This window comes from Miniopterus schreibersii (assembly GCF_964146895.1).
Source record: "Miniopterus schreibersii genome assembly, chromosome: 8".
NCBI classification, from domain to species: domain Eukaryota; kingdom Metazoa; phylum Chordata; class Mammalia; order Chiroptera; family Miniopteridae; genus Miniopterus; species Miniopterus schreibersii.
The window spans coordinates 61,413,974-61,436,787 of NC_138109.1; the positions used below are offsets into that span (position 1 = coordinate 61,413,974).

A 22,814-nucleotide genomic window follows, 5' to 3' on the forward strand; every position below is an offset into this window, starting at 1 on the left:
TATTACATATGTAGTCTACTTTATTATCAGCATTTAGACTTTTCTTTGAAAGTTGGAAAGAAGTAAACGGTTTGGCTTTGTAAAATGTTTGTCTCTGCAGAGCTACAGGGGCGCAGAGTTCAGTTCTTCCTCTGTGGGCTCAACATCAGCTCCTGCTCTACTAGAAACGGAATGTGCCCAATGGGAAGGTCAAATTTTATTTCTTATACTCTATCAATTCTCCTCCATAATTCCACAATCATGCTTAATATTTGGACCATCATTTCCTTGTGCAGCTTATTTTAAAATTTTATTTTGGGGAGTTTCTATTGTTTTTTCCTTTTCTTTTGGATAAGAGCATACCTATTTTCTGTAGATTAAAAATTACCTGACCATGAGTTGCATGACATCACAGCTTTTTCCTTTCTCAGTCTAAGTTTTATTGCTTTGTAGATGTTGGTTGTTCTTCCTGGAAGCTTATTTGATCTATTTTATCTTTTGCGTTCTCACATTTCACAAGAATGTTTTTAACTTTTTTTTAATTGGGATTTAAAAAAAATGTTATTAAATTTATTGGGGTGACATTGGTTAATAAAATTATAAGTTTCAAGTGCACCATTCTATAATACATCCTCTGTATATTGTCAAATATGACTTTTTTTAACCATTCACACTGCTGAATATTTAGCAGGCCCTTCCAATATGAAGATTTCTGTATTCTACAGCCTTGAGAAATTTTCTTCTATTATTTTATTTATAATTTCTTCTCTACTTTTTTCTTTTATCTTTTTCTCTTTGATTGACTCTCTGTCTTTTACTATTTGTCTCATATTATTATTTTTATGGGGGAGGATATTTTGCTTTTGGGAAAATGCCTTCAACTTATTTTCTTATGAATGTGTTGTTTATAAACTATTTGATGTTTCTTTTCATAGTATTCCATTTTTATCTTATTACTGCAATTTTTCTTGAAGACTGATTAGATGTTTTTAAAGTTGTCCTGTGATTTCTGAAATACTTATATTTCCCATGGAGTCCATTATTTTCTATGTATATCTTCTTTCAAGATGCTGGTTTTCCTCAGATGTCTGATGATTCTGGTTGTAAGTTCCTGTTTAAGAATGGAAGATCTCGCTGTTGATTCAGGACTGCTGGAGACGGGCGACTCTGCTCTTAACTAGGCAGGCCCAGCTCTCCCCTCAGTGTCCCCCAGGAACGGGAAGTAAGACTGGGAGCTCTGTCAGTGAGCAAGACTCATTGGTTGGAGGATTTCACTTTTAGATGGAGTAATGGCAAGATAGCCATTAGGCTGGGCTCTCCCAGGCCTCAGTGTTAGATTGAGGTGAAGCTTTGCTCTGAGGTACCCATAGCCACACTCTCAGTCTTAGTCCAGACACACACACACACGTACACATTAAATATGAAAAATCTTTAGTCTCCCCATGAAACATCTCTTTTGTTTTCTGTAGTGCCAGCACAATGCCTGGCTCTAGGTAACAAAATGCAATAATTGTTTTAAATGACCATATGATAGTAGCACACAGCTTTTATGTATTTGCTCTTGAGGGTTCACCACTCATTAAGTCATGCTCCCTGTAGGCAAGCAGCTAATAGTCTAGCTTCTAATGGAAGAAACAGATGTGTGAACAAATCACTATAATAAAGGGAGATAAGTGCGACAGAATGTGTTTGTACAGAATGCTGGCACTTGAGAAGGAGACATTAAGTCTGAACTGGGAGATTGGGGAGAGAGAGAGATGCAAAGAGAAAGTGACATCCCAGAGGCAAAACTGTACAGTCATTGAAAATGCAGCTGCAGCCTGTGGAATCAGTCTGCTCAGATTTAAATCCCGACTCCATCACTTGCTGCCTATCCTTGGACAGGTTCTCTCTTTGCCTGTTTCCTTCTTTGTAAAATAGGCATATGATAAAAGCCCTGACTTCCTAGTGTTTTAGTGAGGAATAAATGAATTACTACCCATAAAATTCTTCAATGGTGCCTTCCATTCAATACATATTAGGTCATTATTATTACTATTATTTCTTGATGTGGCCTTGAATGAGAAGTTCGGTAGCCAGAAAATGGGCAGATGGGAAAATATTATTGCTGGGAAAATAAGCTTTGTGAGTACAGGCACAGTGGCAAGAAAATGCAGGCACACTTAGGGGGGAAAGTCGCTGAGTATGACTAGCCACATCATCTAAGGTGTCTACCAACACCATGTGCCTCGTCTTACATGATCTCCAGGCCAGAACTGACTTCTCAGTTTCAGCACCTTCTCTCCCACCTCCACCCCCCATTGATAGCTATGCATTTTCACTTTGCTTCAGAAGTTTCAGTACTGACAAGAAGTCTTGGCTCAGTGCAAGCAACAGGCTGAGGCCAAGGCTCTAAGACCATCCGGTTTGTCATACCACTGATGTCTCCCCAACCACGCCTGAAAATCACTTTAAAAAGTCTTTGGTCTGCTGCTCCATAGCCTCATTACATATGTCCTATACATTTTTTAAAGATCAAGGTGTATTTCCTATACCATTCCACTTCTTCTGCTTTCCCACAAGATCCGTCAATCCCTCCTCCTGACGAGTCCCCACGCCCCCAAAGCCTGGGCAAGGATAGGAAAGACAGGATAGACTGAGTTACTCTTTCAGAACCAGTTCCTATTTTATCCATCTTGGTTTCTTTTAGGCCTTTGAGAAACAGTTGCTTTTTAGTGGATGCTATCATGACTGTACCTAAAAGGTCCCATGACTTCAGCTATTGTTTCTCATTTTGGAGGCTTTTAGAAGTCAAGTTTCACCCTGGCAGGGTAGCCCAGTTGGTTATAGCATCTTCCCAATATGCCAAGTTTGCAGGTTCAATCCCCGGTCAGCCAAAAACAAGAATCAACCAATGAGTGCATCAACAAGTGGAACAACAAATCAGTATCTGTCTCTCTCCCCCTCTCTAATAACAATAAAGAAAATTTTTTAAAAAGTCAAGTCTTATCCTCAGAGATTCGTTGGTACACAACACAGAAGCAAGTATGGGAGGCTTCACGTGCTATTGCCTTGAACAGATGCTCGGGGGCCTGTAGAAGGCTTCAAAGAATAACATTTAAATGTATTTCTACAGGAAGGTAGAGAACCGGAGGAAACTGGAACGATTTCTCCCAAATCTGGCCAATGATCCTTGTTGAGGGGCTGATTTGCCTGTGTTTTATGCTACACTAGGCAAAATAAACAGTGTGCACAAAAGAGCACTAATTGCCTCATTTATTCGTCCATTTAGCCAGGGAACATCAGAGCTCGTTCAGCCCAGAATGGCAAGTCACATGTTGGAGACAAAATAGCCGCACCGAAGGAATGACAATGCGATTCAGGTTCTGCTGGCTCACATATTTTATTTATCCAGTGAAGGAAGGAAAGGGGGGAAAGAACACGAAGGGGCACCAATTCTGAGAGAACAAATACCAAGGTCACATCCTCCGTTCCCCTCAGTCCATTTAAACCCACAGATTAAATCAAAGTGCAAAGGGATGAGACGAATATCTTGGCCGGAGAATAACACGTCTTATTAGAGAAAGAAAACCCCTTTCAAGGTTAATACCTACTCAGTGGTTTCTTATTTGAGGATGGCTTACTTCTGTCTTTATAAAAATATGGCCGCCTCCTATAAACTGCTGGGGTTGGATATTTAAGGGCCGCTGGATGGAGGCCGCTGACTTGGAGGCTTTCCTGGAGTCCCAGTCTCAAAGAGCCTCACCTCGCTGCCAGGAGAGCCACAGGACATCATAAACAGGACCCGATGACACCTGGCAAAAAAGGAATCTCAGACATCTCAGCCCAGGACCCCCTTTATATAGATGGGGAAACTGAGGCCTGGGAAGTTAAAGGATCTCCCCAAGTCACACAGCTATTTAGTAGGAGGAACTCAAATTTCTTGGCTTCTAAGTAAGTGCTTTTGGACTTTGCATAAACAGACGCTCTTCCTTCCCCCAGATTCTAGAATCGGCAATTTTAGCTTAGGTGACCCAAACCAAACAAAAAGGATCTGTGAAGAACTCTAATAAATGTATCCAATCTCAAGAGCCTCATGTTAAGGTACAGTTAAAAGACTAATAATGTTTGGGTCAAAATCAGGGAACTCGATTTTTCTAAGAACACATGTGACAATATCTTATACATAGTGAGACAGGGATGGAAGGCAGCACCACACAGGAAAGATTAGAAAATCCAATATTAGAAAATAAAACGGGCCACGGTAGCGATTGGTAGGCTGGTCTGAACTGGTCAGGGCTTTCCAATAACACGGAAAATGACACAAAGCCACAATCAATGAGAGGGGAGTTTCAGAGGGCTCCTGGTGGACACACAGAGGCACCCTCTAAGCAGCTGGGTGCCTGTGCCCAGGGTGACACAAGGCATCCACCCTCACCAGAGCCACTGAGCTAAGTGAGTGTGAACCCATGCCCTAGGTTGCCCACAGCCAAGCACAGCCGTGGAGCAAATCAACGCCCACGTCCTGGTCACCTCGAAAGCTGGCCTGCTCCACTGTAACCATTTGCGTAAATTAGAGAGGAGAGGGTGGGGGAAATGGTTCAGGTTGCCAATACCGGCTGGACATTTTGAACCCTGGACAAAGTGACTGGTATCTTTGTTTCCCCGGGGCCCGGAGCTTTTGTAATGGGCTGGGCATGGGCCTTGATGTCTGCGATTCGCTCTTTAAACTTTTGCTGCAGGAATTTTTCTTCTTTGGAGTAGCTTTTGGCAAACACTGACATCAGCAGGCAGCCTGCCATGGACGTGCCCCCGATGCAGAAGAGCACGGCTCCCGCCAGCTTGCACATGTCAAGGGCTCCATTAAACTGGACGGCGTGTGTGTCAACCACCACAAAATCCGCTTCGCCAAAGGCTTCGATTTTGGGGGGCACAAGAAAGCCCACAGCCAGAACAGTCAGTCCGAGAACCACAAAGACTGTACCGGAGATGAGTCCGACCTAGAGAAAGACACAATGAAGTGAGACCGATAAGCCCAGTGCCTCAGCTCTCCCTGAGCCCTCCAGGATAAGGCTTGTTTTGGGGGGTGGAGTGAATTTCCCCAGTCAACCCCAAATACGTCTAAGCAGCCTACACCATTTTCTGGTTAAAGAAGGTGATGAAAAGAACACCTTTCTGATTTTAATGCCAACCAGAAACGGCAGCACTGTCTTGATATTTCCTTTGAGCTTTCAGTGTGTACAAGGCTTTGCAGATGACAAAGCCCCCCTTTGCTAACATTGTCTCATCCAGTCTCGAGGAACAGAAAGCAGCCCTGATACCCAGGAGCTGGCCTGACTATCCATGAGGCCTTGATGCTGTTGGAAGCTGCCTGGAGCCCACAGCAAAGCTGTCGTTCTCCTGTTGACACCGTCGATCATCAGACAAGTGCATTCTGCCCCATGAAACTTCACAGTTTTCGCTAAGCATAGACAAAAACAAGGTCAAGTACCCAACACCATTCTCTCCCCTCTGCCAATATGAATGACTGCTGCTGCTTTACCAATTACAGCTTTAGTCTCGCTCTGGGTTGCCCTCCCTATAGATAAGATTCCTTAAGAAATTCAATCATAGGATTGCCCCAGGGTGAACTCTCCTATTCCCTTAGATCCTCCCCCAAATCACCCAGCCAAAGCCCACATCCTATATGTCCTTCCTCACACACCCTTACTGAAACACCCCAGGAGCCCTTATGGTGTCATCTCACTGTGATAAACTGAATTCATTCAATATATAGGTATGTCCTGGTGATTTTGTATGGAAGACAGTGACAGTCTGTATAACTAACTACTCAACCCTTCCCCAGGTAAGTGGGGAAGGAACCATATTTGACAGTTCACAGCTGAGGAAATGTAACCTTGCAGAGGGCAAGTCTCTGGCCCAGGATGAACAGCTAGCAAGTTTCAGAGGCAGGGCCAAGAAGCCTCAGATCTGACCCCAGGCCAGTGCTCTTTCTCTAACATGGAGCTATTTGGTTGGGCTTATGCAGATGCTGAGAAGTGTTAGGAGTAGCAGATGGAAATTTCACTGCATAGGCTCAAGCTCTAATAAAACGTAACATGCTAAAGATGGACAGTAACATGCCATTTGGTGGTTTAAACCTAGAGGTTTGGAATTAACAGACACAGGCTTGGATTCTAGCACTGCCAGCTAGCACTGAATCATATAAGGAAAGTTACCTAAATGCTTTTGTTAATTTCCCCACTTATAAAAAGATAAATGATAATAGTATCCACCTCATAGAGTTGTTGTAAGGACTAAATGAGACCATGCAGGAAAGATTTAGTCTTTTGCCTGGCTAAGCAATGCATTGTAATAAGTAGCTGTTATTATTTGGAAATGCACCTCTTGTAAAATTATGCTACTTTGGCAAGCACATTACAATTGCTCAGTACTTAGAATAAAGAACAGCTGATATAGTTATTTATTTTTTAAACACATTTTTCGTTTCCTCTGGTTTCTAATTGCTTTCAGCTAGAATAACAAGGTTGGAAAAATAACTAAATGCATAACCATTTAATCTTGAACATTTAAAGTATGTTTATTTAAGTTATTTATTGATTGATTAAGTTCTATGGTAAGACACTAATAGGGAAGGTTTAGATAATAGAAGGAAAACATATTTGCAAATCCATTACCTTAAGAAAGGGGGAGAGGCGAATTAGTATTATTGAGCATTGTGAACCTCCAGGAGAAATATATCTGCCAAGAACTCCTCATAGTTAATTGGGCTCAAATTCATAATCAGAGTCTAACAGCCACTGCTGGCAAAGGCCTCTCATGCATGCTAAGATTCAGGAGAAAGCCTCAGGTTGAACTGTGAGCCACCTGCACTGTGCTCCTGCACAGCCTGAGCTGGCCCTTACAAAGGACTTCCCGGCATCATATTTCAATCAATAGGCTGAGACCTGCCTGTCTACTCAGAGTTGCACAGCTATAGCCTCATTTGCATATTTACTGACCAATCAGAGCAGCTCCATAATGATCAATCAGAATAAGCAATTCCAGCCAATTGGGACAGTGCTATTTGGGCCAATCAAACCTCACAAATTTGGATTCCTCATTTTACATAAAAATGGACCAATCAGGAACCAGGGGGGAAGTTTTTTGTATATATCCAGTCTTCCCATTGTCTTTGAGAAGATGACTTTCAGTTTCTCCCGGAGTCTGAGTTTCTCCCGTTTTGTAAATTGTTTTACCTGAGTCAAGTTTCTCCTTTTACCACACCTGAGATTGGGTACTCTTCGTGGAATTGGATTAGTGCCAGTGACATTTTGTTGACAGCATCTATTATGACTTAGGCATAGTGCTAGATGTGTTTATCCCTATATCTGCCTCTATCTAGAGGTAGATATATTTACCCTATTTCACCTGTAAGAAACTGTGGTGTATAGTTCAAGGTCCTATAGTTAGCAGATGGCTTGACTGCGCTTAATCCAAGGTCTTCTAAGCCCCCTACCTCTTTTATTCTCCCATGATGCTTCACCAGTTACTACTTTGTATATTACTTGCTATTATTTTTTTATTGCAACAGAGTTTTTGTTACCATAGATGGACAAAATTCTAATACATAATGTTGTGAGGAAACTGACGAACAAAAAAGTTAATATAATCTCTTCTGAAAAAAAATTAAAACTATTCTCTGTAAGATATAAGTAGTGCAGAAAAAATTCGGTTGTAAAATATAACATTTCAAATGGCTTTCTACATTTTTCTAAAAATGGTGGTGAATAAATTCACCTTCAAAGACTAACCACTATTTAAAAATAACTTTTAAAAAATGACTCACATTGGAAAATTCTGAATGCACAAACTAAATTAACTTAAATATCCATGGTGACTTGCTTCCTATGTCACTAAATTACCTCCCTCAACAAGAACTGGCACTAATTTCCAAAAACTGAGGGCAAAAACATGTATCCATCTCAGCTTCTGACGTTCTTTAGAAAAACTGAGGCCAATGCTCTCCATTTTTTATTTGTCTTGTTTCCCCACAGCTCTGATTCCAGCCTATACTCAATAAATATTCCTGACTGAATAACCTAAGCCACCAGATTGCTGAATATGGGGCCAGGTGATTGATTCTCAGAGCAGTCTGCTCCTCAACTGAGCAGTGCTTTATAGATTAAAATTTTCTCTTGGAGTATCACTCAAAAGCTAAAAGGCAAACCATGACTTGCAGATGGCAGAACTTCTGCTCACTTCAAGGACTGGAAAGTGGCTGGCCTCCCTGAGCCTTCTCCCTTTGCCTTGCTATATCCCTGTATCTGAGGGATGCCTGCCGTCTGTGGAGGGGGCCATGATATAATGAATAGCTAACTCCAAAGATTCTGAAGGTGCCATCAATGTAAGTCTAATGGGAATCTTCAAGAAATGTGTCCAGAGAGGGACTCTAATCTGTTAAAACATATCAGGGAGAGCTTGGGATGGAAGGCATGAAGGATCAATGATGGGATCAAACTTCCCTGCATCTTAACTTCCCTCCACACATAATAAAGGTGAGGAGGGATGCTGGCATACATCAGCTTAATTCTGATACCATGTGGGAATGCTGGAAAGAATAAAATACTTGGGGAGAGATGCTATACGGTATCTTAACAATTGTCTCTGGACACAGATCTAAGCTGAAGTGGTCCTAGATCTAAGAGGATAAGAGTTCTATTAAATATAGTTTTAAAAATGCAACACAGAGATCTTTTGAGGGTCAAAGAGAGCAAAACAGGCATGTTCAAGGCGATGCAGAAAAGTTGAAATGCTGCTGGGCAAGGCGCCTCCCCCAGGCATACCAGAGCAGAGCAGCCTGGGGCTGTGGGATGGTTAGTGAGAAAGAAAGACCTCCTCAGACTGGGACAAAGCTTAAAGACAGTATCAAGGACAGCTTTTGAGCTGTAATTTCTGATGACTCCCCTGGCTGTGGGGAGCATGTGTGAAAACCCAGTCCCTGCTGTTGGAAAAGAGGACTGGATAGGGAAGAGAACTTGGATTCCAGAAATTCTGCTGCTGGGGGCGACAAGCCAGAGAATGCTATTATTTTGACCAACATCTCCTTCATTGTATCTCTGTGAGCTGATGAGTTCTGAAAATGCAGTTTACTCCAATGAGCAGAATTGGCAGCAGCAGCAACGCAGCTGTTCTGGCAGAGAGGAGGCCGTCATGACTGTTGGAAGCAAGACCTAGTGTGGCAGGGAAGAGCAGCGTGTGGGGGAAGATGCTGGATGGAGCTAAATGTGAACGGAGCCATCTGGGTTAGAGGTAATTCGGGGGAAGCACATCGAGAGTGAAGACTTGCTTTTCTTCTTCATTAGCCCCGAGGGCTGCTGCTGACCTCTCCTTAGCAGGATCTGAGCCATGGGTGGTGGTACTTGCCAGCAGTGATGACAGATTCTTGCTTATGTCCCGACCTTCTTGCCTGACCTGCCTGTAGGGACACTGAGCCTTACAAAGTCAAAAGCCGATGCCAGGCTCTGATCTAGGTCCTTTCACATGCCTTACCTCCTACAGTGTTCACAGCCCCCCTTCACCTGGGTAGTGGTACCTATTAGCCTGCATTAGATCTCCTACTTTACAGAGGCTCTGTCCCTCTCACACGTGAACCCATTCAGTCGCTTCAATCTTCAGTATCTATTCTAGGTCCCTGTGTTCCTCATGAGATACTGCCTGAAGTCCTTTTACTTTTGACAGCCAAGTTTGGTCCTCCAGGATTCCACTGAAATTGCTCTCTCCGAGGTCACTAATGACCTCCTACTTTTCAAATCCCACGTGATTTTTCTCATCTTATTTCGTTTGAGTGTTCCTCAGCCATTGGTGTTAAACAATCATGCTTTCTTAAAACCCTCACCACTGTTATCCCTGATACAACTCTCTTCTCTCTCTGCATCTACCCCTTTAACAGCCCACTCGCACCCTGCTTCTCCACGTATTGTTCTTGATCGTTGGTGTTCTCCAGGGTTCCACCCTTGACTCATACCTTTTGTCCAATGTGCTCTCTCTATGCTTTAATCTGTGGCTGGCATTTCAACTACCATCTCTATACCAATGACTTCCAAATTTCCAACTCCAGCCTAAATAATTCTCCTGGGCTCTAGCCTCTTATTTCTGACAAATGGAGGCTTGCTACAATCCAATGTGATTGTAACACTCCCCTAAAAGTAGTCATAGTAGTTACTGGGAGCACTGGGTGGGGAGGACGACAGGATGTCCCAAAGGCTCATCAAACACAAATATTCCAACTGGTACCCTTTGCTTCCTTCCTTCCCTCCCATTTTTCCTTTCTGTGTTCCTGCTAGCCACCCATTCCCTGACTCTTTCCTCACATTCATAGTCAATAGCTCATTAAGTCTTATTGATTCTACGCCATAAAGCTTTCTCGAATCTTGTCTCTCCTCTCTGTCACCACGGCTACTCTAACGGCACAGACCACTATTATACCTCGCTCTGACCATCACAATAGCGTTTTCACGGTCTCCATTGCCGGTCTTACCTTTCTTTATACATTCTCCAAGTGCCACCTGAGAAAACATTAAAAAGCACAACGAACACCACATGGATTCTCTCTAAGAGGCTTCCATAGCTCCTCTCATTTCTAGTATGAAACCATCTCCTTAATATCTAGCAAAACTTTGAAATCTAAGATGTGAGTTTAAACTCTGACTTAGCTTAGGGGGGAACCTGGAGACATGCGGACAGATAGGATTGTCTTGAGAGAAAAGAGAGGGACCAGGGTCACTTTCACTTTTAGCAAGGCTATCGGGGAGGCGCTTGCCTTGTACGTGCACATGGCTGTTGGACACCCTTTGAGTGGTTTCGCGTATCGGTGGAGGAGAAGACGGTAAGAAGGAGGGTAACTCTGAGGTGAGGAAGGTGTGATTGGGAGTGAGAGGCCTGCTCTCATCAGTTCACACCTGCCATCCTGACGCTGTTTGCTGCACAACAAGTGGCAACAGCCTTAGTGAAGTCTAGTGCAAGGATAAGAAACATTCTGTCTTGGGAGCAGCACAGGGTGGCAGGGGTGAGTGGGACCACGTCACATAGATTTTTGCATGTGGCAGCAGTTGCAGGCAGGATACATTAGTGGTGGCTGAGGCAGCCATGTGGTAATCTAGAACCCAAGGCACAGAGAATGTGTGTAATACTTGAGTGTGTGTGTTTGTGTTTACACCTGTATGTGAGACAAGCTCCCCAAGAAAGCTTAAACTGATTATTATATTGCCTCCTCACTGTACTCAAAAAAGGGAAGGTTCTAGAGAAAATTCTGTTTCACAGACTTCCAAAGTCATCTGTGACCTGGCTCTTGTATGCAGTCCAACGTTCATCTCCTGACCCCTTCCCTCCAACTTCTGAACTTCTACCCCAGCAATGCTGAACTATTCGCAGTCTCCTGAACATGCCATCTTCTCTCACGACTCAGTTTTTGTGATGCTTTCTTTCTACCGGGTGTCCTGTCTCCGCTTACTCACAGGGGACCTCTTCTGTGGAGCTATTTCTTCCTCAGACTGCATCCGATTCTCCTCTCCCTTTGCTTCCAGTAACTACTTTGACTACTTTTAGGGGAATGTTTATCACGTAGGATTGTAACAATCCGTGTACATGTCCGCTTTTTCTACTTGTTAACTCCTTGGAGTAAAGGCTGTATTTTACTCACAGGTGAAGAATAGAATCTGATTCAGAATCGAATCCCAGAGTCTACCACATATTCTTGTGCACAGTGGACATGTAAACATTTGTAGACGAATAGCACTGTAAGACAGATGTTATGTAGATCCATGTCACAGAGCAAAGATTATGTCTCAGGCCCATTTGATTACAATCTCCATTCTCATTAACCCCCTTCATGCTTCCCACTGCTAGGGAGCTGGCTTGAGGGCAGAGTCCCCAGGGAGATACCAACATGACCACGGCAACCCTGTTGTGGAAGAGGGGGAAGGGATAGCCCACAGCTTGAACCACCTACAGATGCAATTTGAAATGAAAGAAAAAAAATATATAAAAAGGAATCAGCCCGGCCTGCATGGCTCAGTGCTTGAGCGTCGGCCTATGGACCTGGGGGTCAGGATTCGATTTCTGGTCAGGGCACATGCACGGATTGCAGGCTTGATCCCCAGTGGGGGGGTTGCAGGAGGCAGCCGATCAATGATTCTCTCTCATCACTGATGTTTCTCTCTCCCTCTCCCTTCCTCTCTCTGAAATCAATAAAAATATATTTTAAAAAAAGAATCATGTTAGAAACATGTGCATAATCAGTGCCTTTCTCTGTATTTGGTAGAGAGCACTTCATAAACCTACTGGAGTGAAGTCAGTTAAATTCCCGAGGAGGAAAGCCACAAGCGGTTGGTTTATTCCCTTGGTAGAGGTGGGGTCTTTAAGACAGTGATGCTTAGGTTGTTCAGGCTGACTGTGGAGTTCTGAATGCCCAGTCTGGTGTTAATGATTGGAATAGGAGTCTAAGATTTTGATTTTGCTGGAATATAATCTCTATGAGGCCATGGATTTTGCCTGTTTTTCTTCTCTGCTGTAGGCCTAGCACAACAGGAGCAAATACTTTTGGATCTTGTTTGGATAAAATAAAAGGGAGAAAACATTGAAATCTGAATTCTGTGGTTGGTAATTTACTGTGAGTTCTTTATTTTAAATCCATACTTTTATATTATTTGAATTTATAGCATCACAAATCGCAATCACCAGCGCTTTGGATCCAGACAAATGCTGACAATATTCTGTACTGCAGTGGCATTTTAGGTTCTTGGCACAACAGATCTGGGAGGCAAATATTTGTTTTTTGACACATACTGAAGCAACCTCCCACTTATGTGGATAAATACAATATGTGCCAAGCTTGGCTATTTATTTCATTGGTCCAGGCCAGTAAGGAATCATCGGAGGTGACAGGCAAGGACAATAGCTTGACCAATTCTAATACAGAGCACGTGACACTGGTGAGATTTTGAATTAACACGGGTCGTGGGTAATCTATGTTAACAACTATGTTATCCAATACTTTGTTTATTAACTAGATTTCCAGTTTTATTTCCATTTCAGGACTTAATGTTCCATACAGCATCTGGTAATAGTAACTACTATATTGAATGCTTATTGAGTGCATACCAGACATTGTTCTAAGCACTTTGTAAATATTATCTTATTAATTCTCACAACTTTATGTGGTTAGTACTATAAGTAACACTATAAGAGTTCCATTAAGGTCTATTACTTGCTCAAAATTGCAGAGCTAGTCAATGGAAGAGCTGAGATTTGACTCATGCAGTCTGAGAACAGAGTCCATGTTCATAATCCTGATGCTGCGTTGTTTCTTGTTACACTATTGCCAATAAATCACAAGTTTATGTCAATGTCAAAAATTTTGAGATTTTTTTTTGCAGAAAGTCTGGATGATTAGAAGCCCCTGAGGCACAGAATGTTAGAGCTGGAGGGGACCAGAGACACCATCCAAAGCTGCATTTTCTCAGCATCCCTTCCTGAATCCTCAGCCTTTTCTTGATTTCTAAATGTTGGAATGTCTCCATGACCCTTCTCTTCTATGTCCCTACCATCTTCCTAGGTGATCTCATCTAGACTAGTGCTTTAAATACATTCTACATACTACTACATGACTCCCAATCCATGAGCTGCACATCAGTATATTTAAATTCCCACTAGAGATTTCCATTTGCATGTCTGATAGTCATCACCAATATAACAACATAACCAGAATCAAATTCTTTGTTCCCCACCCGTCCCACTGCTCTCCTTGTGTTCTCCATCCCAGTGAATGATAACACCATTCACTAAATAGCTCAGGTTGCAAGCCCTGGAGTCATGCTTGACTCCACTTTGTCTCATATCTAATTCATCAGCATGTCCTGATAGCTTAGCCTTCAAACTTTATGCCAAATTTGAGTACTTGTCACCATCTCCACTAACATCACCTTAATTTAAGCCACCATTATCTCTTGCTGGGGTACTTTAATAGCCTCCTAAATAATCTAGCTGCTTCTACCCTTTTCCTTCTATAGCCTATTTTCTGTACAGTAGCCAGAATTATCCTGTTAAAACATTAATTGGACCATGTCGTTTTTCTGCATAAAATGCTCACATAACTTCTCATGTCTTTCAAGGTAAAAGCCAAAGTCCTCACGGTCATCTATAAGGCTCTACATATGTCATCTGTGCCGTTATTTTTCTGAATTCATCGCCTTTCCTTTTCCCCCTTCATTCTACTCCAATCAGATTGCACCTCTTGCTATTTTTTTCAAACACATCAAACTTGTTCCCATTTCAGAGCTTTCAGATTTGCTATTTTCCCAGCCTGCAATGACCTTCAGCTAGGTAATTTTATGGTCTGCATGCTCAGCTCATCCTCATAGTTGCTCAAATATCTCCTCTGAAAACTTTTCTATGATCAGCATACCTAAATACCAGTCCCCCATCACTCCTATCTTCTTACCCTGACTCATTGCTCTTCATTGCACTTGTCACTACCTGACATTCTATTATATGCTTTATTTGTTTATGGTCTGTTTACCATGATAGATGGTAAGTTCCATGAGGGCGAGGGCTTTTTCCTCTCCTGTTCACCACTTTAAAACCTAGCATTTGGCAACTTTTTGGCACAGAATAGGTGCTCACTAATTATATGTTGAATAACTGAATACACTGTCTAATGAGGCTCTTTCATTTGAGGAAACTGATGCTTAGAGAGCCATGTGATCACATGTCTGGTAGAGCTAGCGTTGGAATACGGACCACTTTATTATGTCTCAACATTAACCTTCTCTAAATACCCAGTTACTTCTTATAAATAATTGTTATAATTTGTCGAATGTTATAGTTACCAAAATTGTAAGGGATGCTGGGAGCATATAGTATTTTGCCTACAGATGGCTTCACAGTTTGTGAATTTTGTAGCACATTAATAACAGTAGCAAAAATAATAATAATTGAGGGCAATTGTATCTATGTTTAACCAGAAAATGAACAATAATGCCGTTTAGAGGCTTTCTTCAGCTCAAGGTTTATATTCTCCTTTGCTGCATTTGGTATCACCAGCAGGGATGCACACAGAGTTCCTAACCTCACAGTTCTCTGCAGCTAGGGTACTTACCATAGCCAATAACTGTTCCATTTCCCAAGTTAACCACACGCTCTTGACTTACCTTCCAGAATACTGAGCTCCACCTGTTAGGTGATCTCTGGATCTGGAAATCATCCTCATACTCCCAGATCGAGGTGGTGCAGTCCTCATAAAACTGGTGCAGGTAAGACCGGACTCCGTAGCGCTGGTACCCACCCTCGGCAGCAGCCTGAGCCTGCCTGGACCCACAGATGTTGCTGCAAGAACTCATCCTTCTCAGCTGCAATGACAACATGCATGTGCATCAGCCCGGGGCTCAGGCCTTAGGATCAGGGGCATGTTAAAGATGAGAACCAGGCTGAGTAATGTCAGCTTACTTGTACAATGCTCTTTCCTTAAGAGAAGGGACACTTTTCAAGACCTGCCTTTCTTGTAAGCTTAATACAAACTTTCCCTAAATACACAATGATTAGAACTGGTTCTCCATAAGTAAAACCAGACTCAACAGCAGAGCTCACTTAAATTACGCAAAAATTTATGCAAGAAGCACATAAGAAATGGCAACAAAGAAGCTGGCATTTTCATTGTCTTGACAGGTACAACGGTACCTCGGTTTTTTAATGTAATCTGCTCCGGAAGACAGTTTGAGTTCTGAAACATTCGAAAACCGAGGGATCAACAGCTAACAGCCGGGCCCTAGGATCTTGCCCTCAGCGGAAGGGGGGGGGGGGGGGGGCATGTTTGACTTCAGAGGCGTGTTCGAAAACCGAAGCATTTCCTTCCAGGTCTACGGCGTTCGTAACCCAAAATGTTCGTCCACGAGACATTAGAAAACCGAGGTACCACTGTAATCTTTAATCTCTTGGAATCCAATAGTCTTTACATGTAAAGAATTAGGCAGGCACTCACTTTCTACAGATGGAACTTGTGTTGGGCTGTCCTTTCAGATGCTTAACCATGTTCCCTTGTGGAAACTACATGGTGTTACTACTCTTTGCAGTTTGAAATCCTGCCTTTGGGTCTAATGCATCTTGCTCTAACATTTTAACTGTCAAGTTATACAGAAGCTTTATTAAAAAAGCTGTTCAGCAACCTACGCATCATGCTTAATTAATCACAAATGACTTAGACAATAGTTTACACCTCACAAACTCTAACATCAGGTAGTTCAGTAATTATTTGTGGTTACATCTGTCTATGTGGGATGCTAAAGTGTAATGTAGAGAGTAGAACGAGCCTTTAGTTATTTTCCATAAAGTGTCTATTATGAATAAGAATTCAGAGAATTATTAAATGAAACTATATTCTGGATAGGTTATTTGGGACTCTGCTTTCTTCTTGGTTGACGTAATCATTACCCGTAAAGAGAGGCATTTGCTTAATTCATGGCAAAAAGGGGGAAGGGTTATGGAGGGATAGCAATTTTGGTGAGTAAAGGAATTCTCGGTTATTCTCAGTTGTTTGGTTTTCTGATCTCCATATAAGCAGATTAATATGTAGCTGGAGATGTGAAATATTGTTTAGATTTTTCAATTAACCTCTGGATGGTTTTCCCTGGGCAGACATAGCCTCAAAATGACAAAGCAAGGAACAATATAGAAGGGCATTTTCCCAGTTGAACCAGATTTTCTAAGGGCTTATGCTATAATTCAAGCTAACAGAAGATATATTAAATGTTTCTAATTAGTTATCAAGAAACCAAGTAGTCATGTATATCTACCAGGAAAAAAATTAATCTAAATTTCTGGCAAGTGCCCCTGTGTGTCCACTTAGTTTGGTTGGATAGACTCATGGGCTAAAATCAGTTGAAGCCAGGGATATTTGGCATTTTCTTGCTCCAGGGACAAAAAGTGAACCCATCAGAATATCTTGTAAATGTTTGCCCTTGGCCATAATGGGTTTTAGTTAGAAAATGTAGTCAAATTCAGGAAAATACGTCCCTGATTTTAGAAAAATGATGCAATCAGGTGTTAAAGATGGTGATCAATAACTTCATCCCCATAAGCGCTGGTTACTACTACATTTAGAGCCGACTCCCTGTGCCTGTGCCTTCTTCCTGCTTCAGGTATAGTTACCATAGAAAGAAACCACCCAGCAGGAGAGAGCAGGGAAGGTAGTTTTTTGTTTTTCACTTTTAAACATTTCAAATCAAGAGTTATAATGTACTTTGCCTGATTAGAACAGCAAAGTCTGATGGAACACATTCTTTTGTTAACCTAATTTTCATACTTTAAATGCCAAGATGATTTCTTCAGTACCATTTACTTAATGCTTGTACAATGAAGATGATTAATAAGGGCCATTACTAGTGATCTACAAGTAGAACAATTTTAAAAGCACTTTCTTTTAAGACATTCTAACAAAATATCAGTAAAAGGAAGACAGAATTATTATTACCAATTCTGCTTTGTCATTGAAGAAACTGAGGCATAGAAAAATCATCTGCTAAAGGTTATACCATGAGTCAGGGAGCAGATGAAACATGACAATACATGGATTGAATCACATACTTAGATATTTAGAACCAACTCATTCAAATATATATTTTCAGATTTTTCTATAAAGTATCAGGGACTTTAATATAAAGGACAAAAATAAATATTATAGGAGTAAAAAAAATTCTCTCATAATAACAGTAAGATTTATTTTTCTTAGATGCTGAAGTCTTTCTTTCTCAGGACTGAGCTTTCATGCAGAGCAGCACCGTGTGACATACTTTAGTCATTCCCTGCACAGCTTGTCTCCAGCACACCAGGTTAACTGTTCCTGCTTTATAGGATGAGACTCAGTAATCCAACTTTGTTAAACACAATATGGGTAAAATCATAAGAGATAGAAAGTGTCATAAAATAAATGTTTTTGGGCTGAGTGATGGAAGGCTCTACTCTAAGTCAGAATGGATTTTTAGTGATGCTAAGTACATTCTAGAAAAAGAATCCTAATGAGCCTTTTCTCCCTCTCCAAACACAAGAACTTGACCTGCACTGTGCTAACCACACAGAGCAGAGAGTGGGCTCTAATGCTAGTTCCTGATCTGCAACTTACTGGTCCTGACACCGCAGGCAAGCTCATTAACCTCTCTGGGCTCTGGTTTTATCAACTTAAAATAAGATGGGCGCACTATATAACCTCTCATTCCTTCCAGATACAGTTGTCCAGGAGTTTATGGACATGAATCTACAGAGTTAATTTTTGTTGGATAAACAACTGGGTTTACTAATTTCCCACCTTTTCCTAAACCCTCATTGATTGATTGTCATTGTCCCAAATTCTGCTTTACTATTTGTATGTATGAAGCTTCAGTTCAAAAGAGCATATAAGCTATTAATTGGGTTAGTTAGTTGGTATTAAGTAGAATGAATGGTTGTGTATATGGTTTGTTTAATAAGTTAACTTCAGTATCATTTATGTGGCCTAAAATAGTAGTTTCTGGGGTCTTAGAGATTTATCCATCTTCCCAAACATATAACTTGGGATTAACTCTGAGAAAAGAATGATCACTTGGAAAAACAAGAATTTTAAAATATAACACAATAGAATGAGAATTTTACACCTACAAAAATCTCAACAAATAGTTACATTCCTTATAGAGGAGCCAACAACTTTTTGTCCCAATATAGAAAATGTTACAATAATTTGGAATCTACTTGGTTAATTAACATGTCCAGTGTCATAAAGAGGATACCTGAGGTCACATAATGAAGTCACATTAAGAGCTGAGCAATTATTATACAATAAACTAGGGTTGAGAAGAAATTGAAGATATGTCAAAGGCTTTTTAGCTTGGCTCAGCATTAATGAGCAAGTTTCATAAGAATTCTGATATTTGTATTTCAATAGCTATAGTAGTATCAACAGAAAAACAGTAATGTTAAATTTATGACTGTTGTTAAGTGACAGATGCTGGAGGGCTCTTTTTTTGAGAGAAAGCCTTAACATCTCAAGAAGTGCATGAACTGGGGTAGAGGTGAGTGAAAATATTTTTCAGTATTGTATTTAAATGGGTTCTATGAATGTTCATTTTATAAACATGTCTTGTGGAGCCCGTTGCATCCTCACTGCCAGCGTGGCCATCTTGATGGAGCACAAGGAACATCAGTATCTGGTTGCTTGGTCATCTGTGAAGAGGCAGCTATTTTCCTTCTCTCTAAAGGACATCCTAGGGGCTGATAAGTAAGGATCCATCCATGTTTTTCTTTTATAGTCTTCTATCTGAATTGCATGTACAGTTATACTTTAAATGGATATTCAATTCTTAGCACAGCACACCTATCATATCCTAGAGATCCATAGAAGGAGAAAATCATACCTTAAGTTCCCTTCCATACTCTTCCGAGAGACTTTCTGCAGTCAGGATGTTAAATATCAGCCCTTTAGCACTCTCTATCCCCTTGTCCAAATTAGTGTGTCTTCAGAGCATTTGTTACTACCTGATATTCCATTATGTATGGTCTGATAGACTAGGTACATGATAGACTGTAAGCTCCACAAGGGCAGGAACATTTTCGGTCCTGTTTACCACTTTGATCTCAAGCACTTTGAAACTTCTTGGCACAGAGTTCTACATGGGTTGGTGTGGGTGACGGCCTGAGTGGTCCTTCGTTTTTCATTCCTCTGTTCCTTCAGTGTTTCTAAAGTCCTAAGTATGTGCTAGATTATGTGAGATAATGGTTACAAACATGAACAGGACACAGTCTGTTCTTAATACACCCTTGGATGAAAAGGAGAAATACTCATAAGGCAATAATTGCAACAAAACAAGCACCAAACTGAGATATTTGCAGCCGGAGGAAGTACGAATGCTGAGAACCCCTTGAACAATTCCTCTATTTGGCAAACAAACCCATACATGTGTTATTTTGATCTCTCTGTGTGCCAATACACTACAGTATCAATTTGTTGGAAATTTGAATTTGTCTAAGATATGCAGTTACTTTTTATTTTACTTTAAAAAATGTTTATAGCCATGAAAACAGAAATAAATATTTATGTCTCATGAAACTCTAAGAATATCACAGACTTTACATTACTTGTCTTCATGGTCTCCTTGAGAGAAGATTGACAGAAAATTGAGGCATAAAAAGGATGAGTGTTTTCCCATGGCTCTGTGTGTGAGTCAGTTGTGCGTCCAGGCACAGGCCCTGTTCTATTTATTCTGCTTGAAATATCATTCCATTTTCATACTGCTTCTCTCCCCCATAAAATCACTCTGAGATATGAGAGTGAGGTTCCCATTAGATCCACTTTCCCACAGGGCCAGTGCTGCAAGGTATAGGCACATAGCTGATTTAGACCATTTATCCAACACCAAACCAAAAGGTCAATTCACTTAAAAGACTCAAGGCTCAGAGTGGATGCAGGAAGGCATGAAAGCCTGCTAACAGCTTTTTCACTTTTAAGTCAGGCATTCTGGAATTATGTAAGCATGACCTTAAAACTTGAAAATGTGTTTCTAGATCATTTCAGAGGTATTTTATTTTCCTGGAATAGTGGCAGAGATTGTGGCTCTATAATTATGAGCATTTTAAACCCTCTAAGTCAGTAGACATGCAAGCTACCATGACCATGTAATTTTTAAAAGAGGAGTAATGATAGGCAATTATCTTACTACTTTACTCCTTCAAGATGTATTTTTAAGAAAGGTGTATAAAGTCCAGAAACAAAATGAAAAGAAGAACCCATATTCTCTTTACATCTCTTCTTTATCTGCATGCAGATCACAAGGTGCTTATAAATCAGCACGTGACAAGGTTTAGGTCTTACCTTGAAGTCTCCTCTTTTTCTTGTTGTTGTTTACTCTTTGGCCTTCCTTTTTAACCACACATTCTTCAATCCTATTTAGGAAAAAATCTCTGAAGAACGGGATCTAGATAAAAACCTAAATTTCATAAGCCATTCTTATAAGTTATAAAGAATCATTTTACAAAAACCTTAACAAAGAACTTCTTGTTTAAGAGCAGAGATAGCTTTTTTAAAATAAAAGTATAATAATTTGTAACTTTTTAATGGGCTCTTGTGAGAGTTTATAGAGTAAATAAGACAATATAAATGAAAAGGGCTCTGTAAACTATAACACACTATGCAAACACTATTTTTAATCTAGATATAATTATACCCCACACAGTAAATAATACCAATTAGGTGGATCCATTTGCATTTTACAAATTCTAAGTAAAAAGATTACTTGTTTCTTAGATACTCCAGAATTAATCTATTTTGTGCCTGTTCCATTATATTATAAAATAAATGGATCTTATAGCCATTGCATTTTCTGATATATTTACATGCATTTTAGATTTATCAAGGCTCTTTGGATGATTAGGATGATTAGGTTGATTTTCATTCCTATATCCATTTTCTTCCTATCATGGTCATTTTACTTCTTATCTGACTAAGAAAACCAGGTGCCCATGCAAGATTTAATTAAAAAGTCATTGCCAGCAACAGACCTATTGGTTTCCTGCGTTACTCTAGTCATGTGAAATAAAATAATAAGTGGGGGCATATTTTTCAAGAGGTCATTAGGAATTCTTTCTGATGAGCAGCTCCCCACCCACTTACAGGAGAACCTCAAAGACGTAAGGTGAATAATCCTAGTTGAGAACTGACAAACTGTTTTCAGTATTTGGCAGGTTCAGTATTTGGCAGGTTCAGCCAAACCTTCTCCAAGATTCATTTCTTTGCTCCAAAATTTTATTTTGTGGGTATCCTGAATCTAAAAGAAGCCACTATTATCTTTTCCCTCTTCTCTTGTCTCTTCTCTCTTCTCCTCTCTTCTCCTCTCCCCTCCTCTCTTCTCCCCTCCCCTCCTCTCCCCTTCTCCCCACCCCCTCTCTCATTGGTGCCTGTGTTTTTCATTTAAACCTTCCTTCTTTTATCCCTCGCCTGCCTCCCCTCCACCCGTTTCCTTTGCAGGAGTTGACTCCACACTTGCCCTTCACCAAAGGCTGGCCTGGCGCCCAGCGAGCTCTCCACGGTCCTGAAAACATTTCTGCTCTTGAGCCAGGAACCAAATAAACACACACCAGCTGTTTAACTCCAGCTCCGTTTCCTTCGAGGTCATCAGCTTTGGTCCGACCCCCACCCAGCGCCCCTTTCTAATCGCACCAGAAGTAGGTCCTGAGATGATAGGAAAATACCCCAACATTGTTAGACGTGGCAAAGGAGTAGGGAGAGCAAAGGAGTCGGGGTGGGGGTGCAATTCAGGCTGGAAAGCATATCACACTCCAAATGCACAAAATTCACAGTTCCCCAACATACAACTTTTCTCGTCTCACAGGAAAGAAACTCTTAAGTTCTCCCCGTATGCCTTCCGAATTCTTACATAACGAACCACAGACCGCCTAAGCATGGAGTTCGAAACCCTTGTGTGTTCACGGATTTTAAAACCACGGTTTTTGTAGAGATCTGTGCACACATATATAATAAAGGCGAGTGAGAAATCTGTGTGTGAGAGAGAGATGGGGGGGGGATAGGAATATTTGTGCGTGAGGCAAGGAAAGGAAAGGGAAAGGGAGGCGAGGGAGAAGCGGAGAGACCAGCGGCACAGACCCGCACCCCGCGCGTTACCTGCCCCTCAGTCCCCTGACCCGTGGAGCAAGTGCAGCCTGCTAGCCGCAGATCTCTCGCCGGGGTCCCATCGCCGCCGCCGCCGCTCCCGCCGCGCCGAGCTCTGCCTGCGCCGGATTGACAGCTGGGTGCCCCGCGTGCCCGCGCCGCCGGGCCCCGCGCAGCCGCGGCCGCCGAAGGG

General features: G+C 41.4%; 1 protein-coding gene across 1 annotated transcript; it reads right to left on the bottom strand.

Moving 5' to 3' along the window:
• Positions 1–3,222: 3,222 nt before the first annotated feature.
• On the bottom strand, positions 3,223–22,814 carry NRSN1 (neurensin 1). The gene is made up of 4 exons (XM_081145187.1): positions 22,634–22,814; positions 20,828–20,898; positions 15,147–15,344; positions 3,223–4,958 (listed from the first exon to the last, which is right to left on the bottom strand). Exons 3-4 carry the CDS (start codon positions 15,333–15,335, stop codon positions 4,560–4,562), a joined length of 588 nt encoding a protein of 195 aa, XP_081001313.1. The 5' UTR covers positions 15,336–15,344; positions 20,828–20,898; positions 22,634–22,814; the 3' UTR covers positions 3,223–4,559.

Excerpts from the sequence above, each read along its gene's own strand:
- NRSN1 (XM_081145187.1), bottom strand. The coding sequence starts at position 15,335 with ATGAGTTCTTGCAGCAACATCTGTGGGTCCAGGCAGGCTCAGGCTGCT. Across the intron at positions 4,959-15,146 it reads GGAGCTCAGTATTCTGGAAG|GTCGGACTCATCTCCGGTAC; the intron begins GTAAGTCAAGAG and ends GTCTTTCTCTAG.